Source organism: Populus euphratica, unplaced genomic scaffold (genome assembly GCF_000495115.2).
Source record: "Populus euphratica unplaced genomic scaffold, PopEup_1.0 scaffold701.1, whole genome shotgun sequence".
Taxonomy (NCBI): Eukaryota; Viridiplantae; Streptophyta; class Magnoliopsida; order Malpighiales; family Salicaceae; genus Populus; species Populus euphratica.
In genome coordinates, this window is record NW_011500570.1 from 31,193 (window position 1) to 55,102 (window position 23,910).

The 23,910-nt window shown below is 33.5% G+C and overlaps 5 protein-coding genes across 9 annotated transcripts in view; 4 read left to right on the forward strand and 1 right to left on the reverse strand.

The window, feature by feature from the left end:
- LOC105115445 (LRR receptor-like serine/threonine-protein kinase FLS2) overlaps window positions 1–23,910 on the forward strand; it is an 88,054-nt gene that overhangs the window by 31,118 nt on the left and 33,026 nt on the right. The window lies entirely within an intron of this gene.
- On the forward strand, window positions 501–8,126 carry LOC105115443 (ABC transporter C family member 10-like). 5 transcript variants are annotated; one of them, XM_011012326.1, is made up of 13 exons: window positions 501–638; window positions 683–721; window positions 1,278–3,372; window positions 3,535–3,855; window positions 3,938–4,024; window positions 4,186–4,773; window positions 4,864–5,028; window positions 5,860–6,154; window positions 6,256–6,470; window positions 6,555–6,860; window positions 6,978–7,041; window positions 7,128–7,367; window positions 7,721–8,126. In XM_011012326.1, the coding sequence occupies exons 3-13, from the start codon at window positions 1,342–1,344 to the stop codon at window positions 7,831–7,833; spliced, it is 4,425 nt and encodes a 1,474-aa protein (XP_011010628.1). In that variant the 5' UTR covers window positions 501–638; window positions 683–721; window positions 1,278–1,341; the 3' UTR covers window positions 7,834–8,126. The 5 variants fall into 5 exon arrangements, with proteins under 5 accessions (XP_011010628.1, XP_011010629.1, XP_011010626.1 ...); XM_011012327.1 differs by having other exon boundaries at window positions 1,311–3,372; XM_011012324.1 differs by having other exon boundaries at window positions 501–721; window positions 1,311–3,372.
- Window positions 9,267–12,722, reverse strand: LOC105115442 (uncharacterized). The gene is made up of 2 exons (XM_011012322.1): window positions 12,166–12,722; window positions 9,267–10,117 (listed from the first exon to the last, which is right to left on the reverse strand). The coding sequence occupies exons 1-2, from the start codon at window positions 12,501–12,503 to the stop codon at window positions 10,012–10,014; spliced, it is 444 nt and encodes a 147-aa protein (XP_011010624.1). The 5' UTR covers window positions 12,504–12,722; the 3' UTR covers window positions 9,267–10,011.
- LOC105115441 (acidic endochitinase-like) lies at window positions 16,101–17,233 on the forward strand. Its single transcript, XM_011012321.1, has one exon. The coding sequence runs from the start codon at window positions 16,142–16,144 to the stop codon at window positions 17,024–17,026; it is 885 nt and encodes a 294-aa protein (XP_011010623.1). The 5' UTR covers window positions 16,101–16,141; the 3' UTR covers window positions 17,027–17,233.
- LOC105115440 (hevamine-A-like) lies at window positions 22,290–23,412 on the forward strand. The gene has a single exon (XM_011012320.1). The coding sequence runs from the start codon at window positions 22,348–22,350 to the stop codon at window positions 23,236–23,238; it is 891 nt and encodes a 296-aa protein (XP_011010622.1). The 5' UTR covers window positions 22,290–22,347; the 3' UTR covers window positions 23,239–23,412.

Below are 23,910 nucleotides of genomic sequence, written 5' to 3' on the forward strand. Positions count from 1 at the left end.
AAAAAAGTGATTTTGAAAAAAAAAAGAAAAAAAAGAAAAAAGGTGAAAGTTGGGGTAAAAAAAAGCATTATAAATTATTATTATAATTCATAATAATTTTGGTGTGGGGGAAGGTGATTGCTCCGTGCTATTTAGAGTACTGTATAATAATTTTTATAATTGATGGTTTAGATAGGACAATCATGATAAGACTAATATTATTATAATTAGTACTTAGTTTTTAATTTTATTGATATTATAATCAATGCATTAAAATTTTAATGATAATAGAAGGTGAGGAAGGTTGTTTTGTTGCATGAAATAGTTTTTTTTATTTAAAAATATATTAAATTAATTTTTTTAAATTAATTTTTAATATTAAATACAATAAATTTTAAACAAGAAGGGTACACGTCAACAGACAGATCTTACGTGAGCCATGACGATTGAGGACACTGGACTCTGTTCCGTCCCATGCATGCCTAGCAACATCGCAATTCCCTCCTCCTTTTCCTTTCCTGCAACACCACTAATATATCCAATTATTCAACAACACTGCAAGCATCACTTTCTCTCTGAAACTGTGGTTCCATTCCGTGTCTTAAACTCTTAACACTGAGGGAGAGACCTCAAAAACTCTGAAATGGAACATTAAGAAACACAGGCAGTTCATTGGCTGACACCAAAAGGGGTAATTTTTATTTTTTGGCTTATAAAATTTGGGGTTTGGTGCAATTTTCATGTTAGTCTTCTTATTCTTTTAAATGTTATCCAGGTGTGTCATACTGCTGGTTGAATGAATGCAACCTGAGTTCTTTTATTTCTTATGAACTCAGGATTGACTGACAAGCTTGTTTTATTTAATTTAATTATTTTAATTATGATGATAAGGTTCGATTTTTTAAAATACCTTTAGCAAGACTTGTTTGTTAAATATTTTTGAGGATCTTACATTGTCTGTTGGTCATTAAGAAGTACTATTTTATCGTGTATTAAACGTAGACTTTTTTTTTTTTGCACCAAAAAGAAACGGTAATGAACTAATGATGAAGTTTTTATCTTTTCGTAGGATTACTTCTCTAGCTTTTATTTCTCCTTTCTTGCTTTTTTATGATCACATTTTCTTTAATCTTTAGTTCTTTGTGAGTGATGGTACTTATCATTGTGGGGTGTGTGTGAGAAATGCTTCTTCTTCTTCACTTCTTCTTCTTCATTAAAAAGTCACTGATAATTGACAACTAGATATTGTTAGATGGTTTTAAAGATTTGATTAATTGATGATTTTTCTTGTAAGACAGAGCATTGTTTTCTTACATTGTATGCCAAAGCAGGAGTTGAAAAGTAAGCAGGAAAGGAAAGATAATGGAAGACCTGTGGACGTTGTTTTGCGGGGAATCTGTCAATTCGGATACAAGTGGAAAGCCGTCTGGTTCTAGCTTGGTATTTCAACCAACTTCATGTATCAATCACGCGCTGATCATTTGCTTCGATGTTTTGCTTCTAATCGTGCTCTTATTCACTTTCATGCGAAAATCTTCAGCATCTTCAAAAATATATAAAATAACACCTCGATTTAGAGGCTATTCGAGTCTGCAGATAGTTTCTGTTATACTCAATGGTGGTATCGGATTTGTGTACTTGTGCTTGGGCATATGGATCCTGGAAGAGAAGTTGAGGAAAAACCAGACTGCCTTGCCATTGAGAAGTTGGTTAGTGGTGCTGTTTCAGGGATTTACATGGCTTTTGGTGGGTTTGACCATAAGCCTTGGAGGGAAGCATCTTCAAAGAACGCCATTGCGGCTATTGTCCATTCTTGCTTCCTTGCTTGCTGGTATTGTCTGTGCTTTGTCCATATACAGCGCCATCTTAGGTGAAGGAATGTTGGTTAAGATAGCTTTGGATGTCCTCTCCTTTCCAGGAACAATATTGTTCTTGTTATGTGTTTACAAGGTTTATAAACACGAAGGGAATGAAGAAAGGGACCTGTATGCTCCGTTGAATGGTGTAAGTAAAATCGATTCCGTCGACCAAGTTACTCCATTTGCTAAAGCAGGATTCTTCAACAAAATGTCATTTTGGTGGTTGAATCCACTGATGAGAAAGGGTAAGGAGAAAACTCTAGAGGATGAGGATATACCAAAGTTGCGAGAGGCAGAACGAGCAGAAAGCTGTTATATGGAGTTTTTGGAGCAACTGAACAAACAAAAACAAGCTGAATCATCGCAGCCATCTCTCTTGTGGACAATTGTATTTTGCCACTGGAAAGACATTGTAATTTCAGGATTCTTTGCCATGCTAAAGATACTTACTTTGTCAGCTGGGCCTCTGCTTCTGAATGCCTTCATTTTGGTTGCTGAAGGAAAAACAGGTTTTAAATATGAAGGTTATGTACTGGTTCTGACGCTCTTATTTTCAAAGAGCTTAGAGTCCTTATCACAAAGACAATGGTATTTTAGGAGCAGGCTTGTTGGTTTGAAAGTCAGGTCGTTGCTCACGGCTACAATATATAAGAAGCAACAGAGGTTATCCAATGTTGGTAGGTTGATGCACTCGGGTGGTGAGATCATGAACTATGTTACTGTGGATGCTTACAGGATAGGCGAGTTTCCCTTCTGGTTTCATCAGACATGGACAACAAGCTTTCAGCTTTGTCTCTCTCTTGTAATTCTTTTCCGCGCAGTGGGGCTAGCAACACTTGCTGCCGTAGTGGTTATAATAATTACTGTGCTATGCAACACTCCACTTGCAAAGTTACAGCATAAGTTTCAGTCTAAGCTTATGGTGGCACAAGATGCGAGATTGAAGGCTTGTAATGAGGCTCTGGTTAACATGAAGGTATTGAAATTATATGCTTGGGAAACGCATTTTAAGAATGCCATAGAAAATTTGAGAAATGTAGAGTATAAATGGTTGTCAGCAGTGCAAACGCGCAAAGCGTATAATGGTTTTCTCTTCTGGTCTTCTCCTGTTTTGGTCTCTGCTGCTACCTTTGGAGCATGCTATTTCCTGAAAATTCCTCTGCATGCTAATAATGTTTTCACTTTTGTGGCGACTTTGCGTCTTGTTCAAGACCCAATTAGATTAATCCCTGATGTTATTGGAGTGGTTATTCAAGCAAAGGTAGCTTTTGCACGTATTGTGAAGTTTCTTGAAGCTCCAGAGTTGCAGAACGGAAATGTTCGGCACAAGCGCAACATGGGGAGTGTGGACCATGCTGTTTTAATCAAGTCAGCTAACTTTTCATGGGAAGAGAATTTTTCAAAGCCTACATTGAGAAATGTGAGTTTTGGAATTCGGCCTGGTGAAAAGGTGGCCATATGTGGAGAAGTTGGCTCTGGCAAGTCAACCCTTTTAGCAGCAATTCTTGGAGAAGTTCCACATACACAGGGAACTGTGAGTGTATCCTTTTAGAACGTCCAGTTTAATCTTCTTAAATGTATCTTGCCATGCTCTTCCAGTCCTTAACTTTTTGGAGTTTCTTAAGAACAAATGTGCCTTAATGTAAATTTTATTTCCTGTTTCATAAGTAAGCCTTTTTTTGGTTATGACCTGCAGATTCAGGTTTGTGGTAGGATTGCCTATGTTTCGCAAACAGCTTGGATCCAGACGGGATCGATACAAGAGAACATTTTATTCGGTTCGGAAATGGATAGGCAACGATACCATGACACACTTGAGCGATGCTCTTTGGTAAAGGACCTTGAGTTGCTTCCTTATGGTGATCTTACTGAAATAGGTGAAAGAGGAGTCAATCTGAGTGGTGGTCAAAAGCAGCGAATTCAACTTGCCCGGGCTCTCTATCAGAATGCAGATATATATCTCTTGGATGATCCATTCAGCGCTGTGGATGCACACACAGCTACAAGTTTATTCAATGTAATCAAATTTTCCTGATAGAAACCTCTGTCTCCACTCTTAGTTGCTAGCCTTCCCTCAATTCTAACTTGATTCTTTACAGGAATATATCATGGGAGCACTTTCAAGGAAAACAGTCTTGCTTGTGACTCATCAAGTTGATTTCCTGCCAGCATTTGACTCTGTTATGGTTCGTATCCTTTGATTCAATCACTTGTAGGAAATAATTTGTTGCTACAATTCTATGGCTGATAAAACTTCATTTTCAAGTTAATGCAATTTTTCCATAAAATTTGTTTGTTAAAGCTTTCACGAAAAAATTATCTTGAGACATCTTATCTTTGTAAACAGTTGATGTCAGATGGAGAAATCCTACAAGCCGCTCCATATCATCAGTTATTGTCGTCAAGCCAAGAATTTCTGGACCTTGTCAATGCACACAAAGAAACAGCTGGTTCTGAAAGGCATACCGAGGTTGATGCTCCGCAGAGACAGGGATCATCTGTTAGGGAGATCAAGAAGAGTTATGTAGAGGGTCAGATTAAAACCTCTCAAGGAGATCAACTGATTCAGCAGGCAGAAAAGGAAGTGGGAGACACAGGGTTTAAGCCTTATGTGCAGTATCTAAATCAAAACAAAGGATACTTGTACTTCTCCATTGCTGCTTTCAGTCACCTGTTGTTTGTCATTGGTCAGATAACACAGAACTCTTGGATGGCAGCTAATGTTGATGATCCTCATGTCAGCACATTGCGTTTAATTGCGGTCTATCTGTGTATCGGAGTTACCTCAACACTTTTCTTGCTATGTAGATCAATCTCTATAGTTGTTTTGGGTCTTCAATCATCGAAGTCATTATTTTCCCAGCTACTAAATTCTCTTTTTCGTGCACCCATGTCTTTCTATGACTCCACACCTCTTGGAAGAATACTGAGTCGGGTACGCGTCTCACCCAGAAAATGTTGTTTCCTTCATGAGGAATGATGTGTAACTGTTGATCTGGAACTGTTTTTATTTTATGTCTCATAGGTCACGTCAGATTTGAGCATTGTCGATCTTGATGTTCCATTCACTTTGATCTTGGCCGTTGGTATAACCACAAATGCTTATAGTAACCTGGGAGTACTGGCTGTTGTGACCTGGCAAGTCCTGTTTGTCTCCATACCAATGGTTTATTTGGCTATTCGCTTACAGGTAATTATGTTATCCTCTTACATGAGTGGTTTGGAATTGTGAGAAGCTTGGCAATGGCCCAATCTAAATAATTGAGGCTTCAAGAATAATAATTATAAAAAAAGGCTAAAAACAATTCTTACAAGGAGCTATTCAATTCACCCGAACTGCCTGGAGTGTGGTTCTTCCGAAACCACAGGATAACGTCTCCTCTACATTTTTAAAAAGAATTCCTTACAACGTGTGACCATGTAATAAGTTCAATGCAATGAAACGTAACTAATCATTTTTTATAGAATAATTTCATGTTTAATGTCTTAAATTGCCACATGTAGGAATGTAGATTGTTTTTAAAGGCTAGAAGTTTTCTTGCAGTGAGCTTCAAATTGACCAAACTGCCTGGAGTTTGTAATTCTTCTGAAACTGGTTATCTTCCCAACGATTTTTTAGAACAACTTTCTTACTACCTGTGAAGGATTAATGCAATGTAACACAAGTAATCATCGTGTACAATTTAACACTTGAACTTTCAATTGTATTAGTACTGTTTATATGATAGGTAAACAATTTAACAAATCAAGGCATGTATAGTGTACAAATTCATGAGGGAAATCTTGTTGTCAAGCTGAGAACAAATCTAAGGATTACAGTAGTATTGGCATAACTTCTACAAGAATGGACGCCTCAGTTAGTCTAACAAAGGTGAACTGCTCAAATATAATGCATAAATTGATTATATGGCTGGAAGTGGCAGTATGCTGTTATGATCTCCTTCTTTTGAGGACCACTACCATTGAAGATGATTTTACGTTTATAAAGTGGATTTAAGGATTGTCTCATTCTTATCTGCAGGCATATTACTTTGCCTCTGCTAAGGAATTGATGCGGATCAATGGCACAACCAAGTCTTTAGTGTCAAATCATCTGGCTGAATCTGTAGCAGGAGCCATGACCATAAGGGCCTTTGAGGAGGAAGAACGTTTTTTCGCAAAAACCCTAAACCTCATTGACATAAATGCTAGTCCTTTCTTCCACAATTTTGCTGCAAATGAGTGGTTGATTCAACGGCTTGAAATATTTAGTGCAACTGTTCTTGCCTCTGCAGCACTCTGCATGGTTTTACTACCTCCTGGAACTTTTAACTCTGGTGAGCATTTATGCTTTACTTTTCTTCAACTTTTTTTGAACACATAATATTACGAGCTTCCCAATTCTGACTCGTTGTAATACTTACTTCCATTACTGTAGGATTGATTGGAATGGCACTTTCTTATGGACTTTCATTAAATATGTCGCTGGTGTTTTCGATTCAAAACCAGTGCACATTAGCAAATTACATCATTTCTGTTGAAAGGCTTAATCAATACATGCACATACCAAGTGAAGCCCCCGAGGTGATTAAAGATAACCGACCTCCATCGAATTGGCCAGAAAAGGGTAAAGTGGATATTTGTGATTTGCAGGTTAGTCTTACTCCTATGATTTATTGGTGTTTAATGAGACAATTGGTGAAGGCTAGCAGACTGAAAAAGTTTAGTATCAAACAGATTAGATACAGGCCTGACGCACCACTAGTTCTTCGAGGAATCAGTTGCACATTTGAAGGAGGGCACAAGATTGGAATTGTTGGTCGAACCGGCAGTGGGAAGACAACACTTATAGGTGCTCTATTTCGACTTGTAGAACCAGCTGGAGGAAAGATCATCGTAGATGGAATTGACATCTCTAAGATTGGACTTCATGATCTGCGGTCACGACTCGGAATAATACCTCAAGATCCTACTCTCTTTAACGGGACTGTGAGATACAATTTGGACCCCCTATCCCAGCATACTGACCAGGAGATATGGGAGGTAACTTTTCCAGTTCATTTGACATTTTAATCTAGTAATCATTGTCTATAAACCAGCGGAACTGTTGTTTTCTACCTTCATGATTTCTAACTTGAAAGTTTGTTCCTTATTTTCAAGGTTCTCGGAAAGTGTCAGCTTCGAGAGGCTGTACAGGAGAAAGAGCAGGGTCTAGATTCTTTAGGTATGCTTTCTTCCCCTACATGGAAAATAATGAGTGTATGCTTTCGATTGTAATAGTCAGGGAATGATTAACAACCTGCTTCACAGTTGTGGAAGATGGATCGAATTGGAGCATGGGGCAGAGACAATTATTTTGCTTGGGCCGTGCCCTTCTGAGGAGGAGTAGGGTTCTGGTGCTTGATGAAGCAACCGCATCAATTGATAATGCCACTGACTTGGTTTTGCAAAAGACTATTCGGACTGAATTTTCAGATTGCACTGTAATCACAGTAGCTCACAGGATACCAACTGTGATGGATTGCACAATGGTACTTTCCATTAGCGATGGTAAGTTTCATTTCTTCAATTCTTATCTAAAAAATGCACTTGTCTGTATCCTGCACATCGTGACTTTGCGGATTTGCACTGATTTGTCGCCACTCCAAGATAATCTCATGTAGCTGATCATTCATCCATGCCATCCAACATCTTAGCAGAGGCTTATTTTTCTGGAGTGACCCCAAAATACCAGAGCTATAAGGCGATCTATTGCCAAACCTTGGTTTCCATTTGAAAAAGAAGAAGACAAAAACACAGCCTAACACTTAAGAACGAGAGACGACTGTAGCTGCAACTTTATGTACATAAATCTCAACAGAAATTCCAAGATGTATCACTGAGCTGTTTTTGTTCTATTTCAGGAAAACTAGTGGAGTTCGACGAGCCGGAGAAGTTAATGAAGATGGAAGGTTCACTTTTTGGACAACTTGTGAAGGAGTACTGGTCTCATTTACACGCTGCAGAATCACATTGAAGCTGAATATTATTTATCGTGTATCGCACTTCTAATTTCACCCAAGCTTTGCAGCAAGGAAAAGGATGCTAGGACCAGGTAGGAAGTATGATGTATGATATTGCAACAATATTACAGGGCTAGAGAGGAAAAATGGAGAAGAGGAATATCAGTTCCTATCCTTAGTTTTGCACCTTTATTCAAACATCAAGCCTGCTAATATCTACTGGGAAATTGATTTGCAACCAGGATGATGGATGCATGTAAATCAGTGGATGCAAATTATTTTAATAGCAATAGTTTTTTTTTGGCAATGCTATTTTCTTTATTAGAAGTTTCTAAGCGATATGCTGCAGACATGTGCACAAATAACAACCTTTTTTATTTATTTATTCAATAGTAACCTTATTTTTAGATTAGTTTTCGATTCAATTGAGACAAAATCCCTTCCAGTAATTTTAAAATTACATTTTTATATTATTTTCATGTATTTAAAAAGAAATTCATAAATTTTCATAGCTATTGACCTCAAAATATAAACTTACGAAATTAGGGAGCATGGTTAATCTCCTTAACTATTATATCCACCTATGCCCATGGGGATTATGAACTTAGCAACATGATCATATATGGTAGCAAGTTACTAGTTAATAATATATACCAAATATAAGAAAATTGTAAAATTAATGAGATGGGAATATTAAGCTGTACATAAAAAAATTGGCAAACCTCAAATATACCATAAACTATAAGGGTAATATCAATTTACCTTAAAATTAATTTTTATGTCAATTTTATTTTTGAAGTATTTTGATTTCACAATTAAGAACTTTTAGAGAGAATAAGAGAAATCTTTTAAGTAAGAGAACATTAAATCAATTTTCTTAGAGTATGTTTGTATATGCTTGTTAAAGTATTTGCAGCCAAATTGTTAAAATAAATTCCAAATTGTCCTAAAACATAACTTATAATTATAATAAATTCTCCACTCATATGGATTGGTGAGGTAAAGGGAAATTTTTTATACTGAAATTGTCGTTTAGGGTAGACTGACAATTGATGAAGGCAAGCAGGGCTGAAAAGATTCATATGAAACAGATTAGAAATATACCTGACGCACCACTAGTTCTTCGAGGGATTAGTTTGGTATTGTTGGTCGAACTGGAAGTGGAAACACTACCCTTATCGGTGATCTATTTCGGCTGGTGGCACCAGAGGGAGGAAAGACTGTAGTGGATGGCGCTGACATTTCTGAGATCGGACTTGATGATTTGAGGTCACGATTTGGAATAATACCTCAAGATCCTACTCTCTCTAAAGGGACAGTGGGATGCATTTTGGACCCCTTTTCTCAGCATACTGACCAGGAGACGTGGAAGGTGCTTTCCAATTCTTGCTCATACATAGTTTTTGATCTGCATATAATCATCATCTAACCAATGGATGAAAAACACTTTCTACCCCCATGCTTTTTGTACTTGTATTAGTACAAGTAGGTCGTCTAGTATTGCAACAATACTGCAGGTCTAGGGAGTGAGAAATGTGGAGGAGGAACTGAAGTTCCTAACATCAGTTTAGAACTAGATTCAAATATCAAGTTCCGCAAATTCTTCTTGGCAATTCAATGAAATTGCAAGAGCATCAGGTTGCAGGCCTGTTGCCACTCCACTGTGATTTCCCTGTATCTATCCACACTCCTGCAGGTAACTCCTTAGTGTGGATATATACTGGGAAATCACACTTTCAAAATCATCAGTGATAACTATCATCAGGAGTTGAATCCAGGAGCTCTATGAAGAATGCAAAAGGTGGTGCTCCTGAAACTTGAACTATAGGCTTTTTGCTTCCTTCCTCTTTTGCTGCTGCTTTTGTCCTGAAAAATGATGCAGAAGCTGTAGATTCTGATAGCGTAAAAGCATGTTCCTCTGTTTTCCAATGATGAATGCTGAAGCAAAAGGAGAGCATGCTTGATCAAGACCAGAGACCAAAGACGGATGCATTTATCAATCATCAAAGCCCATTGACAAGGAATTGGACAACTTGGGATACATCAAAAGAATTTTATTTTTTATTTTTAAAAAAAGAAGAGCGTATACTCAGAATGAGGATATAGAATGAACACCATGCAAGTCCTATGAGATATTCCCATGAATAAACAGTGAGACCATTCAAAAGATGAAATGATCACTTTCATTTTCTTTATGGTCCTCCAAGAGTAGCGTTTTCTATATCCTCTCTGCTCAATGCGTTACTGAATCTCCTCTCCACATCCTTTTCAAGATTCCCTGGTCCATTCTTCAAGTACCTGCATCACAAGATACAGTCTGTTTAGCCAAGCAATAAATCTAAAAGGATGACAGTGTAACTGAGTATAAGACTTATTTCCTCCCTTTTACGTCAAATTAGCATTTCAGAATCCATCTCCAACGGTAAAATCTAACTACCCTGGATAAACAATGATATCTTAATTTGTGCAAATTGATAAATTGATTGATTAGTCCAAGCAGGTTGAGAATTCAAAATTTGAATAGCGAGGGAGAATAGGGAAGAGTGAACTCTCAGGCAAGCTGCAGAACCAATAAAACCTTGTTTCCCACTTGAAGTTATCCAGCTTTCTCCACCATTCCTTTCCTTTTATTGAATCCCAACCAAGATTCAATGAGCACAATGTCATCATTGCATTGGTCTTACTCTTGAATAGGTGCCATCATCTTCATATTTTAGAAGAATGATGGTAGAGAAACTTCAATTGTACATAGTTCAAAGAAGGTCTGCACAAACCATTACAATAGTAAAAAAATACATATATAAACCATGGAAGCTGCTGTTTAAAATGAGAAATCATCTTCTTAAAGAACAGAACATGATCTGAAAACCATAGCTTATGTCCCAAATTTCAGAAAGGCACTGCCTAGCCCAAACTGAATCAATCTGCAGGCTATGAGCCTATGAGCTAGTCCCAAATTTCTGCACCAATGACATTAGACCCATTGATATTTGCTGGACAGGGCTAACCTTTCTGTTAACTCTCCTATTGTCATTGATCACACGACCTCCAACTTCCCACATATTGGTACCAATTTCCTTCACGCAACAACTAATCCATCTTGACTTTTGATCATGCTTAAATACTTTTATTTACATGATCTATTAGCATGAAACTGTTTTTCTATATGATCATGAAGAAGAAGCTTGTGATGGTCCCATAACTTCTCTGCATTGTGTAGGTATATGCCATGCAATCATCTATCTAACTCCATCTCCAGTAGCACTGTACCTTTCAATTCCTGCACACACTATTTATCCAAAGCAACACAAACTCATCACGTTTATGTATCTCTGTCATGAATTATTCCCTAGCTACTTCCACTGAAAAGTGAATAGATACTCTTACAATTGCTAATTCTGAAACTCTAATTTATACATAGCTGCAGCATTTCTGATCTTATCAAACCAACTACAATTTATTAATTCAAATCGTCCATAAACTACTAATATTTTGATAACATTGCTCCACACCATATTATTCTTCTTCCCCAAATGCAAACCTCATATGAGCACAAACCTCTTGACACACTTGCTAGATTACTTCTCTAGTGTACAACATGACTAATTGAGGAAATATGGATGTGCTCTTTTTTTGGATAAAATGGAAGGGTATTAACACTGATTCTTCAGCCTTTTGCTGGTCTAGAAAGGTTATCGTTACATCAACCAAAATTATCATATCATAGAAGCTCATCTATTCATCGAACCTCACTAAATCCGGAGATTCAAACTAGTTGGGATCAGCTAGATCCTTTTTATCAATTCTTTCTGAGCAGCAGAGTTCCCATCGCTAACAAGAATAATCTCACTTCCATCATTATACAAATATTTTCAATCGGGATTTGTGTAGCCAAAGATTGACAAACAAACTTCGAGCAATAGCTATAACAAAGCACACTTGATTTGTCAGATCACAGCAAACGCCATTAAAACTCTCCAGCATAATTTAATGGAAGCTATGATACATCTAACAACAATATTATCTGTTGTTCACTAATTCAAATCACCAATTTTTCCTTGCCAGCTCAAGTTTCCTTCTTTTCTAAAAATTCCAAATTACATGGAGAAACCACTCAACCTAATAATAAAAATAAATCCAAATAATGAACATAATGCAAAAACACAGTAATCATTCACATTAAAAGATAACTCAAACAGACTACATCATGACCACACCAGTTGCAATTCACCAAACCACAATGATCGTATGCAAAGTTGAAAACTTGACAGCAATTACTCACATACACTACAAACAAAACAACAAAAACCCATATGGTAAAACAAGAATAAAGAACCAAACTTTACCTTATATAAAGATCAGTGACATCAAGTGATAACTGAGCATGCCAATCAGGTTTCTTAACAAACCAAATAGCACGGCTCTCCTTGCTTTGGTAAAACCCCAAAACCTTCAACCAAGCTTCAATGCAAGGCAAACTATGAGAGTACAAAGGCTTTTTCTTGTCAGGGAGTGTTTGTAGCCACTCATCTCCTGTTGATGATATCTCCTCTGCTTCTGATGATTTTAAAGAAACTATTCTTTTGGGTTTTCTTGGAAACTTACATAGAGGATAAGGACATGAAGGACATTTAGAGAAAAAGGGATGGATGCAATGAGGGAAAGTGAGAGACTTTCGAAGCATGAGTAGAAGTTGAAGGGTGCGAGGAGAGGGGGACGTTAGAAGTGGCAAGGAAGCAAGAAATGGTGGTCATGTTTTTGTTCTATTTCGGGTCCTAAACTTATGGATTCATTTTTTGTTGGGATGGATTGGAGAGGGAAGGTTTTGGTGAAGCTTGGAGGGTGTAGGGTGGAGAGACTGTCTTCCTCTTTGGAGCTAAAGGGATGATTAGAAGAATAACAGTGATAGTTTTTTAGAGTGATTTTTGTTTTTAAATATATTAAAATAATATATTTTTTTATTTTAAAAAATTATTTTTAATATTTTTTTTTTGCAAACTTCTGTTTGTTCATAAAGAGAAATTTCAAGGTACGGACAAGGGGCTTATTCTTAAAGTTTAATGTGTGGATATTTGGACCGGGTTTGTAATCAAATTATATAAAATAATTGATACGATGAAACTTAATTAAAACCTTCTTAATCTGCCCAATCTCATATTCAATTCAAACTTGATTGGATATAACTAAAATAAATATTATTTTTTTATCTTTATTTAAAAAATGAAAAAAATCACATTTATGAATTAATGAAGGCGATGTTTATTTTTTTTTTGGTACTGTGTTTTTTAAAAAGTAATTTTTTTACTTTAAATTATTTTTTAAAAAAGTAGTTTATAATTTAAATTATTATTTTTTAATATTTTTGAATTGTTTTAATGAGTTATTTTAAAAATAAAAAATAAAAAAATATTATTTTAATATATTTTTAAATAAAAAATATTTTTAAAAATACCAATTATCACAATATCCAACGTTACTAAAATAATTTGTAAATTGAAGTAACTTCATAAGTTGTGAGGTAATGGAACTTCATAATATGAGCATCTCATTGGATTCCATATTGAATTATATGGAAATTGTTTTTGATAATGTTATTAAATTTGGTGTGATTTAGTTAGTTAATATGTTAACTTAGTTTCTTGCTTTGAATTGTATTTTAAATTAAATTGAGTTGGAGTTTACTTAATAAAATTTATTAATTTGTGATTTCATCAATTTAATAAAAAAGAATGAATATTTAAATTAAAACTATATTATTTTATTTTAAAAAATAATTTTTAAAAAATAATTTTAAATTGAAATTAAAAAAAAAAAAACGGATTTAAAGTCTTTGATCAACCAAAAAAAAAGGAAAACCCCGCCAAAAAATCCTCAAAATTTGCCCTTTCTATTGAATGATAGATGTTTAGCATATGGGAATTTGTTTAATGAGAAGTTTAATGGAGTTTTTAGGAGTGTTGATGAAGGGTTTGTTAGTAAATATATTCACTTTAGTTAAGTTGATTTGAAATGTGAAGTTAAGAGTGTTAATGACGAGTTTGAAATGCGTTTTAAGCTTTCTGGTGATTCTATTGTTTTAGGTTCTGTTCTTGTTTTTTTTGGTTTGTTGCATTTTTGTTTATTTTGATGTTTTAAAAGCATTTTTATAAAATTTAAATTTTTTATTTATTTTAAATTAATATATTTTTAGTATTTTTAAATCATTTTAATAGATTAATATTAAAAATAATTTTAAAAAATAAAAAAATTATTTCAATATATTTTAACATAAAAAATTATTTAAATTTTTTTTTAAATAAACGAGTCTTAAAATATTAGATGCGAGTAAAAAGCCTCTGGAAAGTACAAGTTATATGACTTGGACATGTTTTATAGGTTTAGTCAGAAATTCATGAATTCACAGACAGGTAGTTGTGAACAAAGCAAAATGGTTTTGGAAGATTTTGGTGGTGGAAGTGCTAAATTACATGCTAAGGCAGTCCAATTCTTTTATGAACGTATGTGAGCTTTCAAGGGAAGTTGAGAAAGACCAGAAAGAAAATTGCAGTGAGTTGTCTGAAGATGAGGTTCTTGACATGATATGGATTGAAATGGGTGAGTTTGTCTTCAGAAAATCCACACCTATTTGGCAAGATCTCTTGAGTTTTCTGTATAAAGAAGGTTGTGGGTCTTTGATTTCTCTTTTGGAAGGGTGATGGTGTTAAAGAAATATTTAAGATAATTTGTATAATTTTTTAATAAAAATTTTCTAAACTTGAAATTTGTATATAATTATATTATATTATATTTAATTTTTATCAAATATAATAGAAGTTATGAATCTCGTGATTTTTTTTATTAATAATGCTTTAGTATCTTGTGAAATAATCATATTAATTTAAAATTTAAAATTATTTTAATAAATATAATTTATATAATTTTTTAATAACTCAATTACATCTTTTATGGTTTCTTCATCTCTCCTTTTTATCGTGGATTTCACCCTCATGGAGTCACAAGTAAATTTGATGGTGTGAGTTTGGGTAAAGTTTCTAAGAAGATAGGAAATGAGGGTTGCAAACCAAAAATCAATTTGAGCTGCTCCCATGGACTTACTGGTTCTCAATCTGGGCACTTGCCATCTGGTAAGTGTGCTGTCACATGAGGTAGTAAAAGAAAGAAGAACAAAATTACAATTAAAATAATATTATATTACTTTTTTAATTTTTTTAACATAAAAAATCTAAAAAAACTTAAAAAACACTATTTTTAAGCTATTTTTTTTTTAATTTTAAGCCAATGATATTTTAGTTGCAGGGTTGGATATTTATTAGGTTATTTGATTAATTTTTATAGTTTATTTTAAATAAAAAATTATTATTTTGGATTAAAAAATTTGAATTTTTTTTTGGAGTTGACTCGGAGTCTCATTCAGTTTTTAATTAGGTCTATTAAATCACAAGTTAATTATTCAAGTTACTTAAATTTAATTAGTTTTTTTGAAGTTGCTTTTAGTTGGTTTTAAAAATACGGTAATAATTGTTTTTCAAAATATTTTTTATTTAAAAATAAATGAAAATAATATATTTTTTATTTTTAAAAATTATTTTTGATATTTATACATTAAAATAATTTAAAAATACTAAAAAAAATAATTTTAAACAAAAAAAACTAAAAATTCATGACACAAGGAAAAAAGAACCGTAATAACTATGAAATTCATAGGCTCCTTTCGATGGAATCGTCAAAGTGGAAACCAATTTCAGACTGACCAAAAAACAGTTCCTAAACCCCTTTGATTCCAGGAAACTCACTGAGGGACTTAAATGGTATCTGCCTAGACAGCCAAGTCAACACCGTCCTGGTCCTCCTATTTATAAATAGAGAAGACCTGTATAATCTTTAATAACCATGGTGCCGCGAAACAAGAATAGAAGAGTTTATGCAAACTAGGGCTTGGCCCAGCGGTGGAAGGAGCTTGTCTCCTTTCACTGTACCTGAGTTTGAGCCCTAGCGTGTACGCTTGTCACCCCCGCGGTGCCTTACATACCTATTGGGTTTGCAGGATATTCAGTGGGTCGTGGGGATTAGTCATGGTGCGCGCAAGCTGGCCCGGACACCTCACGTAAATTAAAAATAAAAAAAAGAATAGAAGACTTTATTGTACATTATTTTTGTCCAGAATTCTTCTATACTTCCAATGAGAACGGCAACAATTTCTTGCCCACAAACCACGGTGATCAGACTTTTCTACCAAGACAACTAGACACGCATGGTCCTCGGAAGCTATAAATTTGTACCGTCTCAACATTGTTGATACACAGAACAAGCTTGAGATCCAAAATGGCTTGCCAAGGAAAAGCTATCACCCTTCTTCTATCTATCTTAGCTGTCTCCTTATGCAAACCCTCAAATGGTGCAGGCATCGCCATCTATTGGGGTCAAAATGGCAATGAAGGCAGCTTAGCTGATACCTGTAACTCAGGAAACTATCAATTTGTGAACGTAGCTTTCCTATCTAGTTTCGGCAATGGCCAATCTCCAGTGCTGAACCTAGCAGGCCATTGTGACCCCAACGCCGGTACTTGCACCGGCATAAGTAATGACATTAGATCTTGTCAAAATCAAGGAATCAAAGTTCTACTTTCCATTGGAGGTGGCGCAGGCAGCTACTCCCTTTCATCGGCCGACGATGCAGGGCAAGTTGCAAACTATATCTGGAATAACTTCCTTGGTGGTCAGTCCAGCTCACGTCCGCTAGGCGATGCCATCTTAGACGGGGTTGATTTTGACATCGAGGCAGGTTCAGGCCAGTTCTGGGATGATCTTGCTAGGGCACTTAATGGCTTTAGCCAACAAAGGAAGGTATACTTAGCTGCAGCTCCGCAATGCATCATCCCTGATGCTAATCTGGACACTGCAATCAAAACTGGCCTATTTGATTACGTGTGGGTTCAATTCTATAACAATCGTCCATGTCAATACGTAAATGATGCTACCGGTCTCTTGAGTGCATGGAACCAGTGGATCACAGTTCAGTCCAATCAAATATTCCTGGGACTACCTGCTGCTCCCGAGGCAGCCCCCAGTGGTGGATTCATCCCAGCTGATGTGCTCATTTCTCAGGTCCTTCCATCTATCAAGGGTTCACCCAAGTATGGAGGCGTGATGCTCTGGAGCAAGCAGTATGACAATGGGTATAGTGCAGCTATAAAGGGCAGTGTCTAGATTTGTTTCAGCCTGCTCTTCCCCATGCTCTGTGCTCCTGATTCCTGAATAAATTTGATATATGTATATATATATGCCACAGCATGTTTGATCTAAAGAGTGTATGCGGAATCAAAATATCATGTTTACTTACATTTCAAGATAAATAAAACGAAATTATAGTTCCCTGACAAGGAAAATATAATCAATTTACCAGTGAATTCCTTACAGTGTTTTTTCTTTTTTCTTGTTTCTTTTTCATCAAGCTCAACGAAAGTCATGTGGTTGTGGAGTAACTTTATGCCTTGTAAGGTGTTTACAATATTTTATGAGTTGATTGAGAGTCTCCAAAACTCAACTGCGGTGTCTAAATTTTTCCACTCGATCCATGAATGCAAATCCCTTGATGTATTACTTTGCTGACATTTTCGAAGGCAAAATGTGAAAGACAGAAAAGTAGTCAGACAAATGAATATTGAATCAACGAGACTAAGGTTAGCAGAAATAAAACCCGGTTTAATGGAGGATGAGCAAGAATTGGAAATGAAATAATCAATTATTTGGATTAAAACTTACCGTTTCATTTAAATTAAACATCGGGTTATTTCCTTTTAAACCCACAATTTAATATCCCAAAAATACTAGATACTAAAATCTAGCAATAAATTAATCATTTGCTTTTAATCAAACTAAGAACTATTCTAAAATCTAAATAAGGTTTTTGCTATAACCCAAGCAATTTTATTATGAAAAAAACTATATAAATATAAATTAAATTTCAACAATATAAATCTAGCAACTTAGTTAATATTATGTTTACTTAAATTTCAAGCTAAATAAAACGAAATTACAGTTCCCTGACAAGGAAAATATATACAACGAAATTTATATAGTTGAAATAAATTCATTGCTATATATATATATATATATCAAACGTCACAGTTTTAGTTTTTTACTGTCAATATGTCAAACCATTTGCAACATAAAGACATAATCACAGAAAACCCAATCTCTTCATCTTCAAAGCCTGTCTATTTGCCTTTGCTTCGTCCTCAACTCTAAAAATCTTCTCAGCATGCAATGCGGAGAGAGAGAGATGCTAATAAGATGCAACCAAAGTTAGAGGTGCAAAGTCAACAGATCTTGGGTTCTGGGTAATATACGAAACCATTTGTTGTTCCAAGTTTCTCTTCAGTTTTCTGTTCTTCATTGCTTGATTCTTCCAAGTAAAACAGTATGATGATTATTAAATCATCAATGGATCTCTATTGTGGTTTTCTGACTTTTTTGATTTCTGGCTTTTTTAATAATTAATTCGTTGTCATTTAATTATGTGGGAAATTCATGTTTCCTAATTTAATTCTTTATCTGTTTTTCCCCAGTTTTGGGCAATCTAGTTTCAAAATATTTTCTGATCCAGCATACTTGTTCCAAGAAGCCATCAAAATTGCTCACTTCAATTGCTGGTTTTTGTTTATGCTACATAAGGGTGCGAAAGTAGTAACGTAATTCCTCTTTAATGGAACAATCTAAACACGAAAAAAAGGGATCTAAACTATTTTATTATAAGGAATTTATCATAATTTTAATTTTCATCTTCAGCCATAAAAGTTGTATTATGTAAAATATATCTAGTTTAATAATTTGTTATTGTTCAATATGTACATTTGATAAAAGAATAAAATGACTAAATATGACTGGGAATGCTTGAAGCTATTGGTAAAGCTTTGCATTATTTATTATTTATCTAATTTATGACCGGATTATTATATTAGATCGATTATTAAATCGGATTTAAAAATAATAATTTATATATTTTTTAAAAATTATATATGTATTAAATTTTATTAGTTATCAAAGCTTTAGTCATTTCAACTATAGTTATTATATTGTCAGATTTAGTTATAAAAATAGATAAATGGTTAATTTTAACAATGAATTGTTTAAAACAAAAGACATATATTCATCCAACATTTAATTTATATTTTTGAGATAAAAGGATGAATCTTGAATGTATTCTCCTATTTCTCTCATATAATTAGTAAGTAAATAATAGACTTTAAAAAATAATTATTATCTTATCTCAATTTTATACATAGCTTAATATTTTTTTTTCTTATATTATAACTATTCATTGATTAGCTTTTAAGAAATAAATTTAATATTTCTCTAAATTGGTCTTCGAGGCTGTGCATGGGAAATTATAGTTTTATAGCATTATTGGGATTTTTTTAAAATTAACTTGGAGTTTTTATCCAAAAAATTAAATTTGTTAGGTGTATTTGTAAGGTATTCACTTTTGTTTTCTATTTGATTGGAATTTGGTAGGTTTATTTGGTTGATTGTGTTTGAAATATTCAATACCTAACTGTTCTCTATAGAACTTCTAGAAGTTAGAAAAAAAAAAAAAAAAAAGAGGAGAGAGAATTCAAACACGTAGCCGCCCATCTAATCTGACTTATAAAGCTGACTTGTTATTAGATAATTTACAAGGTCAGATAAACTTTTTTTTTAAAAAAACAAGTTTTAAAAAATATCTACAGTTAGCGTGTTTTTAAGAAAAAATATATATAAAAACTCATATGATGTAAGCTTTATAAGTTAATAAATAATCTAAAAAATAAAAAAAATTATTTAACTAAAAAAATTTCAATATATAATATTTAAAAAAAATATTAAAATAATAAAATATTAAATTAAATCAAATCAATTTAAGTTAATATATAAAATTTATAATTCAGATAATAAAATTATAGTAATGTTATAGAAATTAAATAAAAAATATTAAAATTTAATTTTTATCTAATCTAATATTGAACAATAAAATTAAAAAATTAAAAAAATTAAAAAATTTAAAATAATCAGAGTTAACATGTTAAATATTAAACATTGATCATGTGATCAATATAACATAATAAAAAACAAAATAAAATAAGTTATGAAATTCAATTTCCAAACAATTCAATATTAAATGATAAAATTAAAAAAAATAATAACAAAATACACGAGTCAACTCAGTTTAACTCATTAAATTTTTTATTCAAATCATGAAATTGATATAACATCATAAAAAATAAATCAAAATAAATTATAAAGTTTAATTCTTCATCAACCTAAATAGTAAATCATAAAATAAAAAATAAAAAATTAATTCATAAAAAACTCGAAATAACTGGATTAATTCACACTAGTTAATCAAGTTATAAAATTAGAATAATTTTATAAAAAATAAATTAAAATAACTTTTAATAAATCTAATATTAAAATATAAAGCTGAAAGGAGGATCACTGTTCCCCTCCTCACAAATTCCTGTTACAGTTAGTTCTTGTTAATTGTTGCTGTATAAGTTAGAAGAGAAAGTGGTCACTTCATTATAGTCGTTGAACATGCATGTCTTCTCGTGTTCTGGCCCTTTCTCCTTGTAGTGATTTATCTCGTCCACGACAGTGACGTTTGAACATCAATCTTTATCCAGCTAACACCTAAATGCTCCTTGACTCAGCTAAGTTGCCTAGTTTTTTATTTTCTAAGCTAATTGATGATTTTCTAGCATAATTGAAGTCCTATATTGTTTTTTATTTCAATGGAAAAGATAGCACTGTGCTTTAGGAAACCATTATTATTAAACCCGTCTGTATTGATTCAGTAAATGGTTTTCGTTTGAAAAATATTTTAAAATAATATTATTTTAAATTTATTTAAGTTAATTAGAGTTAATATAATAAATTTATAAACAAAATTTTATATCGAGTTATTACTGAGATGGTTTATGTAATTAAACATAATGGTATGGGAGCTAGAATAATTAATAAAGTAACAGGTTAAATTATGTAACAGGTTAAATTATAAGTCAGTAACTATTTTTTAAGAAAATAATAATAAATTGGTCTGTTGGGTGTTTGATATTGAAAATTAATTAATTTTTTTATGTTTTTAATTTGTTTTAATATGCTGATATTAAAAATAAATTTTAATAAAATAAAAAATATTATTTTAATTTATTTATGAATAAAAAATATATTAAAAAATAATTACTAATATACTTTTAAACACTCCTGGTTCGAAAATCACACTCATTAATCTCTCGGCAATCTTTCATCGTCAACTTATAAACAACAAATATATTATTTTTCAATTAAAAATAAAAAATAACAATAAAATACTTCAATTAAAAACAAAAAAGCATTTCATTGGCATGTGAGGGAGTATTGGATATTATAAGAGTGTTGCATCTTGCACTATTTCTTCAAGTTAAAAGTTGATTGACAATTGATTTATATACAATAAGACTTTCGTGATTTTATTTTTATTTTATTTTGTATGTGTGGGAAAAGTTAGATACGTGGTTATTTGAATTTGAAGAAGACTAAATTAAAATTTAATTATGAAGTGAGAAGTGATGAGACAGAGAGGAAAGTCAAAAGCCTTCGGCAGCATTATTAGTCTTTCGTGATTTTATTTTTATTTTTATTTTTTTTGTTTTTTTTATTTTGTATGTGTGGGAAATGGTTATTTGAACTCGGAGAAACTAAATTAAAATTTAATTATGAAGTGAGAAGTGATGAGACAGGGAGGTAGGTCAAAAGCCTTCAGCAGCATTATTAGAGTATGATAAAAATATCATAGATATTATTTTTTAAAGATTTTTTATTTAAAATAATATTATTTTATTATTATTATTTTAAATTTATTTTTAATATTATAATAAAAAACCATAAAATATATTAATTTAAAGCTAAATTTGTTTAAAAAACATGCTTAGACAACTATGCTAAATAGAACCTTAGTAAATACTCGTTTTTGTGGTTAAAATGTATTTTTTAAATTGTTTTTATCTAAAATATTATTAAATTAATTTTTTTGATGATTTTAATATGCTATTATAAAAAATAAAATAAAATTTAAGATATGTATCATTTTAATATATTTTCAATTAAAAAATATTTTTTAAAATTACATTACTCCCGCTTAACCAAGTACACATTTAATATTATTGGATGCATAATTGAGGTTAACATTCCTTTCTTGTAAAAGAATAAAAATAAAAAATACTATTGATTCTAATCTCTTTGACGAGGAGGTGTGCAAAATCATTTCCTTAAAACTTTAAGGTGAAAATATTTGGATTCTGGAGAATAAAATCTCCTTATTTGAAGTCAACCAACTCGGCTTGGAGACCTCTCACCAATTAATCGTATGCTTACAGCTAGCAAAGCAGATGTTGCTTTCGTAGGGTCAAATTTTCCTAGCGGAGGCCCTCTAGGGTTCTTATATAATTTGGCAATCCTTTGCCCATTAGAGGCACAAGAAACAATCGAAACCTTTTGGGTACTCGGCAAATATGGCCAAATTTTCTCAAGCCACCCTACTTCTCCTTCCTCTCCTGGTCCTTCTGCTAATTAAATCCTCTCATGCTGCTGGTGGGATTTCAATCTACTGGGGTCAAAATGGCAATGAAGGAACTCTAGCACAAACATGTGCCACGGGAAGATATGCTTATGTTAACATAGCTTTTCTCAACAAGTTTGGCAATGGTCAAACCCCAGAAATGAACCTTGCTGGACATTGCAACCCAGCAAACGGTGGCTGTACAATTGTCAGCGGTGGCATCAAAAGTTGTCAGCAGCAAGGGATTAAGGTGCTGCTTTCTCTCGGTGGTGGCATTGGAAACTATACTCTAGCCTCTAAAGGTGATGCCAAAAACGTAGCAGATTACTTGTGGAAAAATTTCTTAGGTGGACAATCATCTTCTCGTCCTCTAGGTGATGCTGTTCTGGATGGCATTGATTTTGACATCGAGCAAGGATCAACTCTATACTGGGAGGATCTTGCTCGTTTCTTATCTAAATATGGAAGAAAAGTGTATTTAGCAGCAGCTCCTCAGTGTCCATTCCCAGACAGGAATTTAGGGACTGCCCTTAATACTGGTCTTTTTGACTATGTCTGGGTCCAATTCTACAACAACCGTCCTTGCCAGTATAGTTCAGGTAACACAACTAACCTCTTAAATTCATGGAATCGTTGGACTACATCAATAGACGCAGGAAAGATATTTCTAGGCTTGCCGGCAGCTCCTTCGGCAGCCGGAAGCGGGTACATTCCACCAGAGGTGTTGACTTCTCAAATTCTTCCGGTAATAAAGAAGTCACCCAAGTATGGAGGTGTCATGCTTTGGTCAAAGTTCTGGGATGATCAGAATGGGTACAGCCCCTCCATTATCAACAGTGTATGAAACATTGAATTAGTCCTACTCAAGATAATCTAAGATAATAAAACTCATGTCCCCATTAATCACTCTGCGAGCACTTCCTGAATTGTAATGTTTATTCAACGTTGACTTTCTTTGTTAACTATTTCACTGGTACTAATGGGTAATGCCATTCTGGCCTCAATCACATTTCTTATCTGCCACGTATGAACAACTTCATTATCCTTGATTTTGTCCCGCCATGATTCTAGTCAAGTTTCACAGCACTTAAGAAGCAAAGAATATAGAGTAGAGCCAGTCAAAGCCCTGGAATTGCACAATAGAGGGCTAAAGCACATACTAACAACTTCATTGCCCTTCGCGTTCTCCTCGTATATGGGACTGCTAATCAGTTTTTCAATCTCTCTTCATGCTTATACTCTGCGGACCTGAATATTACGAGTAGATTGGAGCAGCCAGATAGGTTGTCTTCCGCTCTGAACAAGTGCGACCTCTTCTCCTTCCTTTACCATTCCTTGGTTCTGCATGATAATACCCAGAAACATCATCCTCGAATCGTCTTGCAAGCAGTCATTACGTAATGAAACAAAGTAGTTTAAATCTAGAAGAAAACAAAAAATGGCCAGTCCTTTTTGGAGTAATTATCCAGACAGAACATTTTTGGGAAGATATATCAATGGAAGGATTTGAATCCTC

Excerpts from the sequence above, each read along its gene's own strand:
- LOC105115443 (XM_011012324.1), top strand. The coding sequence starts at position 1,342 with ATGGAAGACCTGTGGACGTTGTTTTGCGGGGAATCTGTCAATTCGGAT. Across the intron at positions 4,774-4,863 it reads TTGGAAGAATACTGAGTCGG|GTCACGTCAGATTTGAGCAT; the intron begins GTACGCGTCTCA and ends TATGTCTCATAG. Across the intron at positions 7,368-7,720 it reads GGTACTTTCCATTAGCGATG|GAAAACTAGTGGAGTTCGAC; the intron begins GTAAGTTTCATT and ends GTTCTATTTCAG.
- LOC105115442 (XM_011012322.1), bottom strand. The coding sequence starts at position 12,503 with ATGCTTCGAAAGTCTCTCACTTTCCCTCATTGCATCCATCCCTTTTTC. Across the intron at positions 10,118-12,165 it reads GTCACTGATCTTTATATAAG|GTACTTGAAGAATGGACCAG; the intron begins GTAAAGTTTGGT and ends CTTGTGATGCAG.
- LOC105115441 (XM_011012321.1), top strand. The coding sequence starts at position 16,142 with ATGGCTTGCCAAGGAAAAGCTATCACCCTTCTTCTATCTATCTTAGCT.
- LOC105115440 (XM_011012320.1), top strand. The coding sequence starts at position 22,348 with ATGGCCAAATTTTCTCAAGCCACCCTACTTCTCCTTCCTCTCCTGGTC.